Below are 21851 nucleotides of genomic sequence, written 5' to 3'. Positions count from 1 at the left end.
AAAAAAACTCAAGCACTTACTTCTAGTGCATAGGGTCCCTAGTTCGATCGCAGTTCCGGCAAGTGGGTTTTGTGCTAGACAAACACTATATCAACACTGTCTCCCTTAGCCTCGGACATCATGGAACATTAAAATTAGAAACAAATGCTAGATTGACTAGATGAAATGATCTGGATAAGACATGAATCTACAGTTTAAAGTATGGTCTAAGATATTAAAGTTCACATTTGGGAATGACTAACATCAGACATACACTTTAAAAAGCGAGACTTACGTCTGAACCCCGAGAACACAAAACTGTTATTGGATTTTAAAATAAGCTACAAATCAAATATAAATGACTTATCGTGTTTGGGTTTTAACAAACAATCTCATTCATATACTTTCGTCAGCACACATCCCAAGACGAAACATAGTTAACAAACAACCCAAAAAAGAAGAGCTATTAAAAGTGCGCATTATCCTTCATGTCTTATCAAGCGTCAATGATGGCGTACAACGAATTAACCTCTGCTGTACTGTTTCTAGAGTTTAATTTTTGGATGTAACTCACCGAGCGAAAAACTCTTAGTGTGCGGTCTTTACGTCAAAAGTTATTTTGAATCTAAAATATGTATCAAGAAAATTTGTTTTAAAACCGCTGTTAGTCTTTTCACCCAGAGCTGACTCGCGTAATAGTCGCACTTTTTGTACCAATTTTTTAATGCGAAAATCCAACTGCAACTATTACACAAGGAAAGCTGCGATTCAATTTTCGCTATGATCAAAACAATTTCGAATTTTGATACACACAGCATTGTGCAAACATAAAATGGAAGGTGGAAGCAGGTTGCTTGATCTCGGTTAACCGATGGGTCACGATATTACGTATCAGCAAACACGAAAAGTTTCTTTGCTTGGATTCGCGCAGGATAGACAATTTCGAAGGAAGCCTCGTTCACAAAGCCAAAAATCCCGTAGACTGCGACTTTTATGCGGAGAAAATTTTTTGGTGAATATTTTTACTTCAAACTTAAGGTGCGACTATTACGCGAGTGAACACGGTATATATATATATATATATATATATATATATATGCGCGTTCTAAAAATCAGGCGAGCAATAATACAATTTGGTACATAAGCATGCAATACTTTGATCTTAAATTATAGTTACTCGTATGGAAAATACACCTGGAACAATAACGTTGTCCAATTCTGAAAATTGACTCCTCGTTCATATATTTCCGACTTAATACTTGAACACGAGTATATCTCAATGCTAAAATAACTCGTCAGTCGCGATTGCTTAAGATCCTGTGTTTAGTATTTGATGTCGTACGTTTCATGATTAATCTGGAAGCAACAAAAGTTTGCTAACTCTAAATAAAAAAACACAGACACATATAGTACAGAATAAAGCGATATAGTAGACACATAATCGAATATAACAGAAGTAAATACTGTACGAATATTTGAGGTTCAAGGAAAATTGGAAAATTTGAACTATAATTTGTTTTTAATCCATACAGAAACAAATCGAAATTATTGACAGATAAAAATTGGGAATAGTAACGAAAGAAAAAGAAAGAAAGAAGAAACAAAAGCTAGGAGCCAGAGTCGTATTTCCAGTCGCAATGGCGACTATGATTTTTCGAGCCCTGACTTTACTTTCTGTACTGTACTGGGCAAGCAGGAGAAACTAGACTGGAGATATTGTTTCGAACCCCTCTATGTTCCTTGACTCTGGTGTTATTGTGTTTTATCATACCCGGATATTTTCCTTCACGTTGGGAATACAATTCATACAACCCGAATGAATATGAAGCTCTGTAAAACTGCACTTATTTGGATCCATCTTTTCTCCACGGAAAGCTGGTTTAAAATTAGATTATGAGAAGAGTTTTCCTAGATTTCAGATCGTTCAGGATTACAAAGAGATGTTTATAGAGATCTGCACGGGCCGGAATTTTTAGCCCGGGCCCGGCCCGTGAATTTACAATGTGAGGCCCGACCTTAGTCCGAAATATGTTTTAGCATTTAGACTCGAGCTCATGTGATAACCAAATGAGCCTGAATTGCAGAAACTTAATAATTAACACAAAATTGTATTTTTATTTACAGCAATTAGAGGTTTAATTTTGCAGTTGTGCTTTAAAAGTTCTCCAGAAAGAACGGTGCAATATACATCGTTATACATTATTTACAAAGTTAGGCCTGAAAAGGCCCGAGAAATATGGTTGTATATTTAAAAATTCGGACCCGAAGTGAAATATACTTTGTAGGCCCGAGCCCGTACAGACCTCTAGATGTTAACCCCAGTTTTATCCTGGATTTTTTTTTTTTTTTTCGTTTACCATTAAAGCGAACACTCCCATAGATTACTAAAGTAACTTTTTATTATGGTACTACGTCTCGCTGTTTTACCCTATGATAAAAAAAAAAAAAAAAAAAAAACTGCATGAAAAATTTTTCAAATTCAAATTTATCACAAGGAAATCGACAGACGTAAAATGTAAATATAAACTTCCTAAATTTTTGGAACATTTTAGTAAGAAGTCTATCAAATCTATATATTTAAAGACGCACAAAACAATATCGTACTTATTACAAAAGACATTATACAAAGAAAGTTAAGCAGGCTACAAGGTGGCTATTATGAGTCAGTTACGCTAAATAATTAGATAGTACTATGGCCAGTTAGCCAAAAAATTCATTTAAAAAAGATAAACTTTTAAGGTAAATTATATCTGATAAAAACAATGTCGGGCATTTGATCTGAAAACAGCAAAATATCTTATACTTTTCAGCACCGAGTTTGTTCATCTACTTCACAATATTACTCAAGTTAAGGAGAAAATCATCTCTATGGTTTCTTTAAGAATGGTCTCATTGGACATTTACATATTTCTGAGTCATAACTTTTTAAATATATTATAAGTTTCGTTCTTCTTCTAAAAAAAAGGTTTTACATTAGTGATATTCTCTATTTCATAATAATAATAATAATAACCGACATTGAAGCCAAGCTTGATTCCTTTCAACCAAACATCAAGATTACGAGATAAAGCAAAGATGATAACCATTTTACTTTCTAGATCTTAAGCATATAGAGACAATACCATAGTTCACACTAAAGTTGTGCGAAAATCAATTTTAAGTAATATTATTTCTGTCCATTTCTTATTGGTAGATTTGAACAGTTGACTTTTTGTAATTTTTTTCCCATTGCAAAAAAGGTACATCACGAAACAGTTTCTGTTCGCCACAGTGAAGAACAATGCATACAGACGTAGTAACATAAGAAAATATTTAAAAGGACGTTAAGCAATCTCTGAGACATACAGTTGTAATAGCAAACGGATCATGCAGGACAAGAATTGGTGTCTCTCTCTTTGTTGTCCTTAGGAGCATCTTTGGAACGGGGAAATGTAAGAAATAATCGAATACGACCGATATTAGTGTTGAATCTATAGTTTTTGGGGTTCAAGAGACAAGTAGTGATATACTCCCGATGCCATTTAAGTCCACGTTTACCCCTATTAACACCCGTAGCCAAAAACAGAGTATTTCATTGAAATGGGAGCATATGTTAAGGGGAAAGGAATTCAAATATTTCCCAACATCTATTCTCCATGTGCGAAGAACAAGTATTTCAGCTGGTACATATATAAAACGTGGATGGCTGTATACGTACGCAAATTCTTATAACTCTTGGACGCCTGGATTAATTTCAACTAAACTTGGTACACATATTTACAATCTAAGAGAAATTATGTAGCGTAAGACACCCCTATTAGGGGAGGCTGTAGAAAGGGGTGGCATGTAAAAATAATCGAAAACAACTGATATTAATATCGAATCCATAATTTTCGAGATCACTGCTATGAATACTAACACTCCGACGCCATTAAGTCAAAGTTGGTCCCCAGTGGTACCAAAACACTCCTCTAACACTCCCCGGGTGCGGGGTGAAAAGGGGGCGGACATGCAAAAATAATCGAAAACGATCTACATTAGTATCGAATCTATATTTTTCTGAATCACTGAGATAAATACGAACACTCCCGATGCCGTTTAAGATCAAGTTCAACCTCCATCAGCATGGTGGGCGAGAAGGGGTGACACATAAAATAACAAAAATGACCGTGAATAATGTTGAATCCATAGTTTTCGGCGTCGGGAAAACGGTTGACTCGTTTGAATTAACTTTTCAAATATAGTTAGTAGGTATCTGTCTCAAGCTGGACTTTTGTCATGTCATATTGAGGCTGGTATTCTATGGGGAGGGTATTTCAAAATCTGTGCCAAAAGTAGAGTGTTATATGGATTATTATCATTAGTTTTTCAGTGAAATGCGTATCCTCAGAAGGAAGGGGATTCAAATATTTCCCATATACCGATTTTCCCTGTGCGAAAGACATACTTTCCAACTAACATATATACACACACATCAAATCATTACTTCTTATTTTTTTCTTTTAAAAATTACTCAAGACAGAAGTGTATCACTTACATCCTTAGCAGAGAAAGTTGTGGTAGGAATGAAGCTGCTACAAGAGCTTGTAATCCTATGAAGAACCGAAGGACAGAGAATACTAATCCTACTGGAAAATACAAAGTTAATGCTACAGCCTTCCATCCTGAAGGATATCTGAAAATAAATAAATACGTTTTTAGAGAAATTTGTTACAATCGTAAAAAAATAAATACATAAAAAACTCTAACAACGAACATCACTCTAACTATAAATTAATTATCTACCTACAATTAGAGTATGCGTTAGAAAAACAAATTATTATTTTCGAAGTATGTCATTCTTTCCAACTAACTCTCAATTAACTTCAATTATTGAAAATAATAGCAAATATACTGCCCATTTTTGCAACAGTAATTTTACCGTTCTTCGGAATATAAAGTTGGTGTTCATTATAGATATACTGTACTTCAGAGTTAAAGTTCTCTATCTCGTTAACTGTCCTCTTGCCAACAAATCATAAGACATCTTTGGAATTGAATTAAAAGGGAAATTATTCAGTAAACTTGTCTTAAAGATCTTATAACACACAAAAAAAAATTAAGCAGAGCTGAAAGTACAATGAATGTTGCATACCTATTTATTTTGGACATTTGAACACTAGAAAGATATTTCGAGTCGGATGTAACTAGAGAAATTCTGTGGGAAATTGAGCATATCCGCCACAGAGACGTTTGACATGAATCGGCAAGTATATGACGATGCTGCAATGAGTCGTTCTAAGTGTTTTGAGTGTCACAGCGGAAGAACATCACTGGAAGACCACGAGAGATCAGGACGACCTTCAACGAGCATATCCGAAAATGTTAAAAATCATTCGGCAACTTATGCATGAGTATCCGACAACAATCCACAACATTGCTGCCATTGTCGGTGTGTCATACGAAACAGTGCAGGCAATCTTCCCGTGTGATTTGAACATACGCCGTATTGCTGCCAAGTTCGTCCCAGGCTGTTGACCCACGAGCAAACGGAACACTACATCGGAGCCTGCAACGATCTATGTCTGCGTGCCGTGGATGACCCGTCTTTCACGTCGAGGATCATTACCGGTGATGAAACTTGAGTGTACGGGTACGACATTTACACAAAGCAAGAGTCTTCACAGCGGGAGAGTCCATCATCTCCACTACGGTACTAAAAAAAGGCGAAGCAGGTATGCAGCTCGACCAAGTGCATACTAATCGTCTTTTTCGACATTCGCGGCATTATGCATGAGAATTCGTTCCCAGAAACCAGACCGTCAGTAGCGAATTCTACTACTTGATTTTAAGTTGTCTGAGGCGAACGCGACCTGATCTGTGGCGCGCGAAAAACTGGCTGCTCCATCATGACAACGTAGCCTGTCACCGTACTCTCCTTACACGTGAATTTCTCACCAGAAACGAGATAATCGCACTTCCGCATCCACTCTACTTGCCAGATTTGGCTCATGTGGACTTCGCCAAGTTTTGAAACTGAAGATCCAGCTCAAAGGTTGCGAATAATAGTCTCGGAAGACTCAACTACAGTAGTCTTAGAAATTGTATTCGATAATGTGTCTGATGAAGGCACAGATAACTTGCCGAAACTGTAACGCTATTATTTATTAGATAATATGCTTATATGTTTTGGTCAGGATTTGTCTTTTATTGAATACAAGAATTTCTCGATTTTCGTACGGCTCAACTAGGACAAGCAGTTCCGGTAATTGTCTCCGTTGCATCGTACTGTCTATGTTATGGTTATTTAACTATTCATGAATTTACTTTTTTCGTGAGTTCGTATTCGATATCTTGTTCATAATAACAGAATGATAATTAGCGTTGTCCATAATGATACGGATAGCCTCTTAAATAGATGGAAAGATTTCTTTGACGATTTGCTGAACACGCAGCCAAAAACTAATGTGCGTGGAGAAAAGGAGATACACACCGCAGAACCGTATATTCCAGAACCTAATCGAATAGAAGTGGAAGCCGCTATAAAGAAATTAAAGAAACACAAATCTCCGGGTGTAGATGAAATTCCGGCTGAGTTAATTTTAGCTGGAGGCGAAAAATTGTGGAACAAGATACACAAACTCATTCTCCTTATCTGGAACAAGGAAGAATTGCCACAAGAGTGGAAAGAGTCAATCATTGTTCCAATTCACAAGAAAGGTGACAAAACTGACTGTAATAATTATCGAGGCATTTCTCTTCTGTCAACATCCTATAAAATCCTTTCAAATATTCTGTTAGCAAGATTGACCCCATACGCAGATGAAATTATTGGAGATTATCAGTGCGGATTTAGACGAAATCGATCAACTATCGACCAAATATTTACCATTCGCCAAATACTCGAAAAGAAGTGGGAATACAATACCCCGGTACATCAACTATTTATTGATTTTAGAAAGGCTTACGACTCGGTTAGGAGAGAAACATTATACAACGTTCTTACAGAACTTGGAATACCGAGAAAGTTAATTAGATTAATTAAGATATGTTTAAGTGAATCCCAAAGTAAAGTCCGGGTAGGAAAATTTTTGTCCACGAGCTTTCACGTCGAAAATGGCCTGAAACAAGGAGATGCGTTGTCGCCATTATTATTTAACTTCGTGCTGGAATACGCCATAAGGAAAATCAAAGATAGCAACCAGGGCCTAGAGTTGAACGGCATTCACCAGGTTATGGCATATGCTGATGATGTAAATTTAATAGGGGATGATAGAAGAACAGTAGAAATAAATGCAGAGATCTTATTAAACGCTTGCAGGGACATGGGTTTAGAAGTAAATGCAGAGAAAACTAAATACATGGAAGTGCGTCGGGACCGTAATACGGGAAATTGTGGAGGCGTTAAAATATTAAATAATGCTTTTGATAAAGTGGATACTTTCAAATATTTAGGATCAATATTAACAGACGAAAATCATATTCACGAAGAAATTAAATGTCGACTAAAAGCAGGGAACTCGTGTTACTACTCGGTTCAAAATCTCTTGTCGTCGCGAATTCTGTCGAGGAATTTGAAGCTTAAAATATATAAAACGATAATCATGCCTGTTGTTCTGTATGGTTGCGAAACATGGTCGCTTACTCTGAGGGAAGAACATAGACTGAAAGTATTTGAGAACAGGATCCTGAGAAGAATATTCAGACCCAAGAGGAACGAGAATGGGGAATGGCGGAAGCTTCATAACGAGGAACTACATAGTTTATACGGTTTACCCAACATTGTTAGGGTCGTCAAGTCTAGGAGGCTTAGGTGGGCAGGTCATGTAGCTAGAATGGAAGAAAGTAGAAACGCTTTCAAAGTCTTGACTGGAAGACCCATAGGAAAACGACCATTAGGAAGACCTAGGCGCAGATGGGAGGATAATATTAAGATGGATCTCGCAGAGATAGGAATACAAAGTAGAAACTGGATGCAATTAGCTAAGGATAGAAGTCAGTGGAGAGCTTTTGTGAACGCGGCACTGAACCTCCGGGTTCCATAGGCCATAGAGTTAGTTAGTTAGTTAGTTATAATTATTATCGATCTTTCTTCTAAGTAATTAAGAAATTTGTTTACAAACCAATCTTTAAAACTTTGAGTATTCATTTCTGAGTGATGGTCACCAGCAGATTTTGCATGATTGATTGAAACACCCATTTACTTTCCAAAAAAAGATGAACTTGCATGACGAACAATTAATCTGTTTCCTTTACCTACTGTCATACGTCTTTCCTTCAATGGTTTTGGTTCATCCAGGTTTCGTTCAAACAAAAAATGGGTCGATCATCCCCAGAAACTTTTAGGTTGAGCATGTCCGAAGAAATTTTATTCTAGCAGCAACTATGTCAATTTTCTCAATTAGAAATTTCCTCCGGCCATTTGTTCTATACCAAAAGCCTAAAATTTTTAATATCCTAAACATAGATCTCGAAGAACCACTGTAGTTAATTTTTACATGCATAGCCTTAGTTAAGTTTTTCCCCGTCAGATATTGTCCACTATCACACATATCGAAAATTGTACATTGCAACAAACATTTTTCAGTCACCAGGATTCGTCACAAATTTCGGAACTTTGTGAGAAACTACGTTAAGCCTGTATCTCCGTCGATGTTTTTCCTTCAGTACAAATCCGAGCTACTTTACGAAGGTTAATATCACAGGCATAAGCAGTAAGTTCCTGACGTTTTGCAAAACGAACTGTTGTACGTACAGCATCATTCGATAGTCAAAGTATATATAAACTGAGAAAATCACGTTTCTTGCCTGGCTATGTAACACTTGTCGCTTTATTTTTACTGGCATCAGTGTCTGTGCTGGTACTTGGTTTTCTAAGTGACATTGTTATGTTGAGATAATAAAATACTGAACATAAAATTATTAACAATAACTTCTACCACACCAAACATGCACTCACAATATAAAAACAAAGGCACACACACGTTCAATTAAATCGAAAAGTTGAACCAACTAGAACTCTCCCCATTAATTGATATCACTAAATGAAATATTTGGATGCATTTCTACAACACGAGTGGACAGAGGGTGAGGGGGAAATCATAAAGAACCTACAAGAAGAAGAAGAAAAACAACAATTTAGAGCAATATGAGCATTTGTTTTGGTTAGACGAATCTAACCCAGAGCAGTTGTTGACAAGAGCATTTCCAGACTGTGAGTTATAGGATAAACAAAAGAATGTAAAAAGGACAGAAATGACAAGCATGTTGGAAAGAAATAGAATCAGGTCGAACACTAATTTTCTTTTCTCTAACTGAAATGAATATAAGGACTACACATTAAAAACACTGACAATAAAGAATAACATTTCTATTGGAGTCAGGGTTGGCAAAAACCAGGGTTTTTATTGAAAAAACAAAAACTTTATTTTTAAACACGTTTTTTTCTTTTTGGTTTAAATAATTTGCTCTATGTATTTATATTACAAATGAACAGAAATAAGTTTGTTACGCCGTGGTGTTATTACGTAACAACGGGATTATGCTGGAAGGGGTCACATAAGCTTAAAGCGGAATCCAAACCGCTTCTCGGCTTACATCAAAGAGAAACTGTTTTCCATTTGGACTCGAAACCGGGACCTATTGGCCACAAATGAGATGAGTGTGCCAACTCACTCACGAAGGACTCCTGATAAAAGTACGTTGAACTGATCTTTACATACTTGTTAATATAATAGTCAAGAGTCATTTCAGAAGGACAAAAAGATAAACAGTTGCACAAGTGAAACCACTGTACAGATATATACATAATTCAGGAAATTCTTGCCTTAGCCATCGGGAAAATCCTGTTATTACTTTAAATGCAAAGTTATAAAGGAAAAATCCCGTTATTGCTTCGCATGTAAAATTTCAAGGTGAACGTAACATACTTAGTACGCTAAAACTGAGATATTAAATTACAAGTTTAGTATGTAGATATCATTCAATAAAATTAAACCGAAAGTCTAATCCAAGCTAATATTGTAGACCGTCGATAAATTTTGCTAATTTCTCTCAATATATTAAGCAACCTTGGCTTCTTTATAAAACAACAGCTATTCAGGCAAGCAGAAATATACAATTTGGTTTGGTTTAGGCTTAACAATCTTATGTAATACTGCGGTTATCAGGAAGACATCCAAACTGCTACTTGGTTTACACTTGAAAGAAGGTTGTGGTTCGACCGAGAATTGTACATGGGACGCCTTGATTAAAAAGTGAAAAGAAGATAAAATTAATGCAGATGGGTTGATATGTGGAAACGTCACCATGAAATTCACAAGATTTAAAGCATTTTTCATTCTTTTTGGTTTAATTTTTTTTTTTTTTTTTTTTTTTTTTTTTTTTTTAATCGGCTGGTTCTGATTGGAGCTAACCCTGATCCTGATTGGAGTACAAGGTTCGTCAACTGGATTATGTTTACGGCTTAAGACAAAGATGAGAAATGATGCTTTACTAGAGTCCATTACGGCATTGTCTGGTCATTTAATTTAATAAGGAATAGTCACTGAAGAACCTCAGCAACGGTAGCTTTTCCGGAGTTTCGAACCCAGTCTTCTGAATGACTTTCTGACATACGACTCAGCAAAGACATTAGCAATCTTTGATTATTATTTTTTTAAACACTCGTTTTCAAATAAAACTAAGAAGTGAAACAGGCAGTGATGGTAAGTTGCCCCGATGCGTAAACAGAAATGAATGTGTATAATAAACGTGGCAACACCGCAGACCTCTTGTTTGCTAACAGCATTTAAAGGAAACTTGGAGCGCCGCCTTCACATGCCAAGATGTTTGTCACAGCTCTTAGTATAGAAAAGGAGCATTTGTAGGGTTGAGTTTAGAGTTGGCCCTTTGTTTTTTATATTAAATAATAGGAAAATCTACACAAATGAGGTAGGAAATGATGATTTGGAATTCTTAAGTGATGGTTAGGTGTGTAAGTTTGGTAGTAAAGTTATATTTAATACGACTAAAAGTACGTAAAAGTGGGTACTATTTGTAAGACGCGGAAGATTTCGATGATTCAACAGCATGATAAGTCATATAGAATGGCGAATCGGTGCGTTGAATGTGATATTTCCGCATTGAGTTTACAGAATTATATAACGATAATGAAGAGAATCTATTAAATTTTAATGGGAACCACGGATTACTGAAATTAAATGATATTTTAAGCTTCTATGAGAACCGGTTGCAGTCACTGTTCTAGTATACTTATAAAGTCTTACCGGTAACCTAACAGAACTAACCAAACCTAACGTAAACTAACCTAACAATTTTTAATGTTTTAAATGCTTTTTTGTAGGTCTGAAACTGGAGGGGCATCTTTAAACTTAAGCCTTTTCGTATATATTTTAAAAGTGTTTGATGTCCTGTAGACATATATTTGATACGGAGCTTCGCTACCAAAACCCCTCTTAAAATTGTACAGTACTTTCATATTACTGTAGTAGTTTGTTGTTTATATGCTAGTTGGGAATATGAGAAGGATTATCTTTGATATTTGTGAATGATGCGAATAATATATATAATTTCAGAAGGAAGATTAGTAACGAGTTTAATTAGCAAAGTGTTTTATAGGTAAGTATAAATGGAGAAAACGTGTTGCTCTTTTTTCATTAAAATTTTATGCCATCCCATGAAACATTATTGCTCGTACTAATGTGCTTCATATATACGTACTTTCACTCAGCTGGTTGTTCAGCCTATAATTTTCAAAATGTAGATTCCCTAAAGTAAACCTGCACCCCGATTTCTACTGAAAAACATAAACTAATAATGCTATTATTACTAGGTTCTTAAAGAACATATTGATAAACATTTGTTATTGTTTTCTTTCTTCAACAGAGGACTTCTATATGCGACTGCTTCGACCGTTCAGAATATAACTTACTGTCACTGAGAAATATCGCATGGCCTCCACAAAACTGTATCCCTGCTTTCTTATGCAAAAATGTTTACCTGTATTACTTGTTTTCGAATTCGTCATTTTACGCATGGCAACTTCTTCCTGAAGTGTTGGCACTCGTTATAAAAACAACCTATATTAAGAGTACAATCCATTTTTTGCTGTTATTAAGCATGCACTGGTATGACTGAACATGTTTTCAATATTTTAAGGTGATTTCTATAAAAAACATTATATATACCTGTGCTGCAACCTTGCAATACTAATGTCCATCAGGTGAACTGCCAAATTATGAACATGATAAATACTAATATACATTACCTGCTTTCGTTGAATAGGGCCTTTAACTCCACTTCAGGCATATCAATTTTACGTTACGGCATACAGCAATATGAAAAAAATGACTAATCTAATACTCAAGTGTTAATATTCCTATACTTCAAGGCTGACACAAATCGCAGCTGCCATGTTGGATTACTTCCTTTTTCTCCTGTTCTCTGTTTCTATTTTCATCGTTAACTTCCAGATGGCTCTGAAATACAAAATCTACTGCCACAGCACAGCGCAGTCCGTTGTATATTATGATGGTGGTTGTGTCGTCTGTTTTGTGTCTGAAATTTGTGGAAGATGTTTGTGTGTAAGGCGTGTTATTGTCTATGTGTGTGCATGTAAATACATATTGTAATTTGGCAAACATTCGGAAATGAAGAATATCTCTCCGGAGAAAGAGAATAATGGGCAGTTGCCATTAAAACACTTGTCGTCCATAGAAACTGGAGATGGGTCTTCCTTGCAATCAGTGCTCCAAACAAATCAGGGTCACATCAAAACATCGTCCGTAGAACCGCTTACAGCTTCGGATTATAGAATAAATTTGATTAAAAATTTGCCACTTTCTAATAAGTTAAGAAAGCTTAATTTTCGGGATGGGCTTCGCAGTCCTGGAAAGTGTTGTGTAAAATTGGATACAAGTGAAGTTTCAAGGAATTGTAGAAGTAGGAGTTTACCCAGCTGCTTAGTTAGTGGAAAGCAATTGGATTTAAGTGAAGCTTTAGCAAATGTTCAAGAGGGTACTATCATAGAGGGAGGTGTGACCAAAGAAATAACTTTTGATTGTAATGGTTTGATATCAAACGAATCTTGGTTTCGAACTTGGCCTGAAAGAGGTCATGACAAAATTAATGGGAAAGGGAACAAAGTGATTCAAATTCAGCAAATTAATTTTAATAATGTATCCGGGAAAGATTTTTCTGGTGTGTCATCCGAGTTTTCAATATGTTTATGTAGGCCTAAAGGAGATAAAAATACGTTTTGTAATTTACAGGATGATCAATTAAAAGGCCACTGTACCTGTCTCCAAAATGGTACCAGTATAGATAATTTTACCCATTATTCTCCATATAATTTTCCTGTGTCTTCTAGTAAATCACCTGAAGTTACGAATGATTGTAAATGTTTTGTAGGGAAACCCGTGGTACAAAATCAGAACAGTGCGAGCTGTGATGAAAGTACCAAGCATGTTTCAATTAATAAATTTCAGAATGATAATGTTTCAGGCCAGAATTATGCTTCTAACAATAGTACAGCTGCCACTGTACCTCTTACAGAGCTTCTAGAAAACATTCCAATTGCTTATAGTCCAATAACAAAGCAATTGCATATTATCGATTCAAAACCTTACAACACTGCTTCCACTAACGAATTGGAGAAGAATGGGCACGATGTGATAAAACAGTCGCATTTGAAAGAATTCGTTTCGGAAAATATTACCAGACGACTGGAAAGCATTGAGGAGAAATGTGAGCTTGATAGTGAGTGTGGTGATGTTGATGTGTGTGCGGTTGATAAAATTGATCATGACAGTGTAAGTTACGAGAGTCCTCGGAGTACATTACAGCGCGTTGGAACTTTTACTTCTCTGTCTAAAACTGACGCGAGTTCGTTTTCTAGCATATCTAGTTTAAGTACGAACACTGACTGTTCCCCTTCTGTCAATGAAGACGGGACTTTAGGAAGCTTTTTTGAAGGGGATGATCGTTCCGGAACTGATGTCAGTCTTCATGGTGATGGTTGTTGTGATAGAAATCGTTTTTTCGAAGAAAAGGGTGCTAAACCTAAACGAAGAGGGATTTCAGGATTTTTTACAAGGTAGGCAAGCTTAAAAACATATATTGTGTTCGGAAATGAAAACATTATTTTCAAAATAGTAAAGTATAAAGTGATATAAAGTTGCTTTTCGTCAATATATCGTTTGATGATCAGTGTTCGAAGTTTTTAGTAACTCTTCTCGGGCTGTCAGCCAGTTGAAGGTATTGGCATCCGACGTTTCGAATACAGACATCTCATTCATCTTAAGGGCTAATTGATGACAATCCCTGAAGATGAATGCGATGTCTGCATTCGAAACATCGCGAGTTAATACCTTCACATGGCTGATAGCCCAGCAAGAGTTACTAAAATCACATCGCCAGGAAAAATTCAATTCTTTCTTCAGCGTTCGAAGATCTGTACACGGTCGACGAATTAGTTTTAATTGGCCGAATATCTTTATTTTCGGTTTTCAAATCCACGAAGTCGGTAACGTGTATAAAATAGTAATAATTCGATATTCCAAACCCATAAGTAAATCAAACGTAACAGCGCTTCCTTGTACAGAGATTATTATTGTTATTATTACTAATACCTACAGTGATTCCAGTTAGAGTGATATAAATTAACGGGCTATGTTTAGGTGAAGGATGCGAAAACTAGGTAAAAATAGATCTATAGGAGAAAGAAGTTGAAGTAAGGGAAGCGTAATTGATTTGTCTCGTTTAAGAATAGAATAGAAGTACATTGTGTGGAAATGAGAAATCCTATAGAGACTGTACTTACTGGAAGCGCATATAAGGTAATATGATGCAAATAGCTAGTTCTAACTTAATCTAATATTAACAGAAATTAGCGAAATTATAACATTAAAAAGAAAAAAAAAGGCCCCCTTCAACCAAAAATTGGTCTAAATTATTGTAGTTGATATACTTGAACCTGATTTGAAATGTTAAATATAATGTATGTACTTTTTGTGCTAACTTTATTATCAAATTATAGCGCCCGGGGCTAGGGGTAGATTTGTTTTACTAAAAGTGTCAGTGGTCACTATTCAGAATACTCAGAATATCGTGTTTCTTTCAAAATAATATTGCCAGTAAAAGCATGTTTTCTACAAACCTACAATATCATGCCTGCAGTTTATATAACTTCAGGTAGAGGGAAGTAGTGTATAGTTACCTAAGGATTGCTAGGAGTACTTATTTATTTATTTATTTATTTATTTATTGTACTCTCTTACATGTTCCCAGAAGAGAGATATAGTGCATGGACACCTTCAATATTTTAAGATCCACTCAGTTTTTCTTCTTTTGGCAGTATAGATGTGTGTATGTTGCCAGTAGTACGTAATATTTTGAAATTTATAACTTGAAAGATTGTTGTCGTATTTGAGTCTATGAAATATAATTTTCAATGGTATTGATTAATTTACATTTTAAACACATTTTAAGTTGCACTTGAAAAACGTTTACCACACATCTAGAAGGTAACCTATTAAATTGTCAGAAAATTATTGAAATTTAAACAGGGATCAAACATAAAACCGTAACTGTTTCTTGGAGTGTCTTAGCTGTTTAGAACCAAAGTATGTGAGACATGAATCTACAACGTAACGTAAAATGCGAATCACATGGACAATGAAAGTAAATCAAACCTACTTTCCTACACCAAAAGCCCTACCCGTATCTTCTTAGACACGAAGGGTTCGAGTGGTTCGGATTCCACGTTAATTAGTAGGTCCACATCTCATATAGCCTTGCTGCTGAACGGGACGTAAAACTCAAAAATCAACAACAACAATAGACACGAAGGAGCTCGGAGATAAGAGGTTGTATTGTGATAATCTTCGAAGGACCTCTGGATGTATCTTTTCACGTAAGTGTTGAAAGTGTGAAAAGTGTAGGTCTGTTCTTCTTTTCCATAATCGTCTTCAGTCGAGTGATATCAGTGACTTTAGAATGAAGTAGCTTAGTGTTCGAAGTGGAAGAAAAGCAGAGGCGGTATGTTTTATTACGATTTTGACTCGACATACCATCCATCTAAATGTTGTAATACAGTGAGGGCATGTTGCCTAAAAGATTGCATTTTTATTTCATAATGACTGAAATCTAATGGAGAGCTTCTCTGTAGTTACGGGACGAAGGGGGGGGGGGAAGTTGAAGAGACTTTGATCCCTCGCATACAACTTTCTTTAAAAAAAAAAAAATAGAAATGTCCCCTTATGTTGTATTGTAGACAATTATACACGAAAATGCTTAAAAACCGAGTTTTTATATTAAAAATTTTCTGCAAGAAAATTCCCGGACCACCCATTCAATCGAGAGGTATTCCAAACTCCCGGAAGATCCGTCCCCCACAGCAGACAACCCCTAAATCCTCCCATACTCAAAACACGACATTATATACGCAAAGGCAAGAAGACTACACACACATAAGAAAGAAACAATTCAGTATGGCACATCAAAATATAAACTAGATGAACTTCTTGAAGACATCTCATTTTAAAAATAAAAGGTAGGAAAAAGATAACAAAAATGTCGGTGTTGTCAACTTAGAAATTATTTCTACATTAAAAAATAAAACCTTTTTGACATGCGTGTAAAAATTGATTTATTAAAGGTATTTAGTATCTACACTCAAGTGACGGTATGTCTTGATCACTGAAAAACCAGACGCGGTATGCCTTCATCATTGAAAACTCAGAGGCGGTAAGGCATACCACTCCATACCGTCTTACTTCGATCACTGAGTCAGCTAATACACGATGACTGTCTGAAATTATTGAGCCATGTAAATGCTTTATAGGCACTGGATTTTTCCAAGACAATTCTCCGGGCAAAAGGTTTGGTTATTTGTGTTATGAGTTTGTTATTTCTTAGTATTACTTTTTGTTTGCTACTGTAGTATGAATCCTCTGTATTTCATCAACGACAACGTTGAGTTGGTTACTTTTGAACGGCGTATTTTTTGCTGACTTAAGATTCTCGTTTTACTAAACGTTCACAGCTAACAGAGAATTGGCTATGAAATTTGGGAAAATTTATTCAGAAAAGTTGCAATAGTACGAAAGGTCCCATCTCCTGTAGTTTTTTTGTTGCAATAAAAGTTCAAGTTACACTGTCTAACTTTCAAAAGGCGATTTGTTATGATAACAAGATTTCGTTTGTCATCAATTTGTGAATAGATTAACAAATTCAGATACAGTATTTTCTGTGATATAATAAATCTCATGCACGGTGATAGACATTTTATCTCAATTTTCAACACAATTTACGGTGAAATGTCTGAAACCAGTAAACCTTTCCAGAGGCCATTGAAATCGTCCGTTTCCTTAGTTGAAATTAATATTTATCAAAAGAGTACCAGCTTTGAATATGACTATTAATAATATATTTAATGGTCAAACTCAGTCGTATTTTTGTTTTCGGCGTGGGAGACTCGGTTTCAGTTCCCAGTGAAAGATCATGTGGTTCGAATCCCACGTTAACTGTATGTTGACCTCGCATATATCCTCAATGCTGAACTCCAAATCAACCCATCTGTCGTATTCTTTATTTATATATATATATTCCAATACTGGAGGCGCTTACAAACAATAGTTGTCAGATAATTAATTATGTTGTGATATGTGAATATAAAGACAGCCAGTAATGGAAAAATATAGAAGTTAGACATAACAAATTTGGACTGCGTATATATCTCCGATAACCTTGCCTTGACCTCTATATTTTACAGAAGTGAACATATGATTAGTTCAGATTATTTCTAGTTCACTGTATGTTTATGAGTTGTGCTTCAGTATTGTAATTCTTAACAATAGATAATACTTCTATTTCATTCAAGTCTTTTCCGTTCAGCTTAACATGTTTCAGTTAGTTCGGCATGTAAAATTAATTCAATATGATTCATTGTCAAAACCGGCCAGTAATCAGATTCGAGCTCTTTTGACGGCTACCTCTCTGTATTGTTATTTTTATAATAGTGAATGAGATTAGATTAGAAACATATCTAATCTCATTCACTATGATGGAGTTAGCATTAAGAGAATGATCAAAGACACAAAGTATATATAAATAGGGTTAAAAAAAAAAAAAAACTGGTTTATTTATACAAAACCTTTTATCATTATCAAAGCAAATGCTGCAGCTAATTCATACCCCCCTTCCTTCCCACACACAAAAGTTCTGTGCAGTGGACCCCCGGATATGAATTCGATGTATTTTGTTACGCCGAATCTAAATTTCAAAACCCTAGGACCAATTGGCGGTGTCAATTTTGGTTTATGGGCGAAAAACTTGTGTCCTCCCTATCTAAAATCGCTCAAATTTTTCACTCATATAACAAAATTGACACGGTGAGTCGTCCTGGAGTTTCGATATTTAGAGTCAGTGTAACAGAATGTCGAATTCATAGCCTGGGGTCCTGCACAGATTTTTTTTTTTTTTTTTTTTGGTATTGTGTTACATGTATATTCCCTATCCATAATCACTAAAGATTTTCGAAAAAAAAAAAAAAAAATCGATCGATCGTCCTGGGGTTCTGTGTAACAAAATACATCAAATCCTTACCGTAGGGTCCGCTGCACAGAGGATTATTATTTATTTCTCTCTCTCTCTCTCTCTCTTCGTATGACTGTTTTACGTGTATATTATCGGCACTATAAAAAAGTGCAGAAATTGTTCGCCCATAAAAGAGAAATTGTCACGATCGATCGTCCGGGAGTTTCGAAGTTTGGAGTCTGTGTAACACAATACATCGAATCCAAACCCTGAAGTGTGGTGCATAGAACTTTTATTTTGTTTTATTTTTTATTATTTATTTATTTATTTATTTATCTTGTGTATGTGTGTGGCTGTGCTATATGAACTTATGCTGAGTTAGTGCTACCTAAAGATTAATGAAATAGTGAGTACATAAGCGTTGTATGTGTTTTATCCATAATAATTGTATCACTTTTGTGAGTTTTTGAGAGCAGCGGAAAGTTTCTGCGACTTAACAGTTTTTCTGAGCTCAATGGTAGAGCGCTCACCTCTGGTGTGAGAAATCCTTTGTTCGATCCCAGCCCATATGAGCTTACATGGATTTTTTCGAGGATTTTCCCACATTTTCATTCCTCTGGTTCTTCCACAGTTATTCATTTTCATTAATCGTACATCTTCTTTATCATAAAGGACACACTTTCGGAACGTAAAACAGAAGTATTTTCTAAGATGAGCAGGTTCTCGCTTTGCAGATACGCGCGTGGTGTACTTGAAATGACTTCAGATGATTTATCGTATCTGCAAGTGGGGAATAGATTACCTTAGTTAACGTACTTTTATTGACGACTTTTTTTTTTTTTTTTTTTTTGCGAGACATTGCACTTTTTAGACTCCTTTAAAACAATGTTTCTTTTGTTAACCATATTATGTTAGCGCTGTGTTCTAGCAGATCAACACTTAAAGCGCCAAGCCTCAAATTCAGATGCGTTACTCTGGGGCTAGTGATATTCTCTGGCCCAGTGGCGTCTCGTGACATAATTTTTCGGTAGTTCACAGTCGTTAGAAAATTCTATTCTAGAATTGAAGCGCTTGGGGTATGAAGGTGTTATGTTACATTTTTTGAAATGGTTCATTCTGGCTGTTCATGCACGTGTTATATGCTACTCATGCTACCTAACACATTATTTGATGAGTCCTTGTCCTAGTGCAGATATTTAGAAACTATGAAGGTGGTATGAAACGGGCAAAGTTGTGAAAGTCAATTTTCCCATCATATTCAATTTGTTACATACCACCTTTATCCTCCAAGCGCTTCAATTCTTTCAGCATTCTAAATAGAAAAACTATAAATAATCAATGAAATAATATATATTTACATATAACGGAAAGTACCAATTTATAAACAGATGCTCCTTTTCATTCGTATATGAAATTACTTCTCATGCTCTTCTGGGCAATCAACTTGTCAATAACTGTTCTGAAGTTTAGTTTTTTTAAATTTTTTTTTCTCTGTTGATTCTATACAGGGTTGATATGTTTAAAACAAAATGTTTAAAACAAGTGTTTAAAACATGTTTAAAACGAGGGCTGTTGTTTTATTCAGTTTGTTTTAAACGTTTTAAACAAATTGTTTTAAACGTGTTTTTTTTCGATGCTGGTTGGACATGTTTAAAACAACTAAAATATCAGATTGAAGAAGCTAATTTAATTTTCTAACAAACAACCCATCCTCCGCAGGGTTTGTGCATGGAGTAAATTACAAGCAGAGTTATATTCTTATTATAACAGCAATTACTGAACGAAATTCTGCACATCAGTGTGCTTATAACTAAACCAACAGAAGTTCAAGTGAAGTATTTGAACATTTCATGAGATATACACCATTGAAAAGCTTATAGACCACAACTTCCAACGAGATAATATGCGTCAAATTCCCGCCGTATTCGTAGAAAAAGAACAGACATAAAAAATCATTAAAAATATGAAAATATTGACTTTGCGGGGCCCTGGCAACCCTTGCAGTTACCTGCGCTGACAAAATGATGCTAATGTGTAGGCCACATACTTGTGACAATAATATAAGAAATGGTAGCCATTGCTGCCATTGCGTAATGAATTCGTTTTATGTAGGAAATATTTTTTAAAAAATATGCGCAGAAAAACATTCATTGAATTAGACATTCTCTCCCCTCCCCCACTATAGTACCACGTCCATATGCAAATCATTTTTGCTGCACACATCATGTATACGAACAAGAATTATGCTTCTAGACCACTTCAGTGAAATATATCTTGTGTTATACGGGACCGTCCCGAAAATAAATGTAAATTAACCAAATTTGACCCCCTCTTCCTCTATAAACAACAAGTACACATACAGGTTACTATCATGTAGGGGACTACTTCATTGCTTCACATACCAATTTTTATGGATGTACCACACAGAGGGGAAGAATACCCGCCAAAACCTTATGAAAAAAAATTGATGAAAAAAAACTTCATCCTCCCTCTCTCGGCCGTACATACGTACCCCGTATATACATAAAATGCAAGTGACGGAAAGCTTTATCTCTCAAAAATACTTTGGTACCAAATCACCTTTCTAGCTTAATGAAGGACTGAGCTATTGATGTTTGTTGTAAAAATAAATGTAATTTACGTCAAAAAACTAAAACTCCAAAAATTGGCTAACTTTGTCCTCTCCCTGCTCCCCATAATAAGCAAGAAGTACAAATCAGGGTTGGCAAAAACCATGGTTTTTATTGAAAAAACAAAAAAAAAAAACGTTTTTTTTTTTTGTTTAAACCAGGTTCTTTTGGTTTAAATAATTTGCTCTATATATTCATATCATATATGGACAGAAATAAGTTTGTTTCGCCTTAATGTTATTATGCAACTACCGGGTTATGCTGGAAGGGATCACATAAGCTTAAAGCGGAATAAAAATCGTTTCTCGAGTTACATCCGAGAGAAATTGTCCTCCATTTGAACTCGGAACCAGGACTAATTGGCCACAAATGCGATACGTCTGCCGACTCACTCACGAAGGAATCCTGATAAAAATACGTTGTACTGATCTTTACATGCTTCTTAATATAACTGTCAAGAGTCATTTCAGAAGGACAAAAAGATAAACAGTTGCACAAGTGACAGCATTATACAGAATTACATATGGACAATTTCAAAGTACTACGGAGTACAGAAGAACTAATTTAGTTCGAGTTAGTTAACAGCAACTTTTATTGGTCCAAATTAAAGAAATACAACGACTTAATTTGCATATTAGTAAGAAAAGTGAATAAAGATACGAATTATTTGAGTCCACTTTGGCTCAGACTCATTTATACATAAATAAATACCAAAGAGACTTCTCATTTCACTAAATGTCTCTCGTG

General features: G+C 35.5%; 2 protein-coding genes across 2 annotated transcripts in view; one reads left to right on the top strand and one right to left on the bottom strand.

Moving 5' to 3' along the window:
* LOC145666801 (lipid droplet-regulating VLDL assembly factor AUP1-like) overlaps window positions 1-12389 on the bottom strand; it is a 71293-nt gene extending 58904 nt beyond the window's left edge. The window contains exons 1-2 of the mRNA XM_081734364.1: window positions 12206-12389; window positions 4496-4633 (exon numbers count right to left, since the gene is read on the bottom strand). Of these exons, the coding sequence (XP_081590490.1) occupies window positions 4496-4633; window positions 12206-12246 (179 nt within the window). The 5' untranslated portion in view covers window positions 12247-12389. The remainder of the gene's footprint in view (window positions 1-4495; window positions 4634-12205) is intronic.
* A 58-nt stretch (window positions 12390-12447) lies between these two features.
* The window catches only part of LOC145666800 (TBC1 domain family member 14-like), a 253386-nt gene continuing 243982 nt past the window's right edge, over window positions 12448-21851 (top strand). The window contains exon 1 of the mRNA XM_081734360.1: window positions 12448-14032. Coding sequence (XP_081590486.1) covers window positions 12588-14032 — 1445 coding nt within the window. The 5' untranslated portion in view covers window positions 12448-12587. The remainder of the gene's footprint in view (window positions 14033-21851) is intronic.

The sequence above is a fragment of the Thermobia domestica genome, chromosome 12 (genome assembly GCF_964235325.1).
Source record: "Thermobia domestica chromosome 12, izTheDome1.hap1.1, whole genome shotgun sequence".
Classification (NCBI taxonomy): Eukaryota; Metazoa; Arthropoda; class Insecta; order Zygentoma; family Lepismatidae; genus Thermobia; species Thermobia domestica.
Note: the sequence above shows the minus strand (reverse complement) of the source record. Positions and strands in the feature narration are given on the sequence as shown.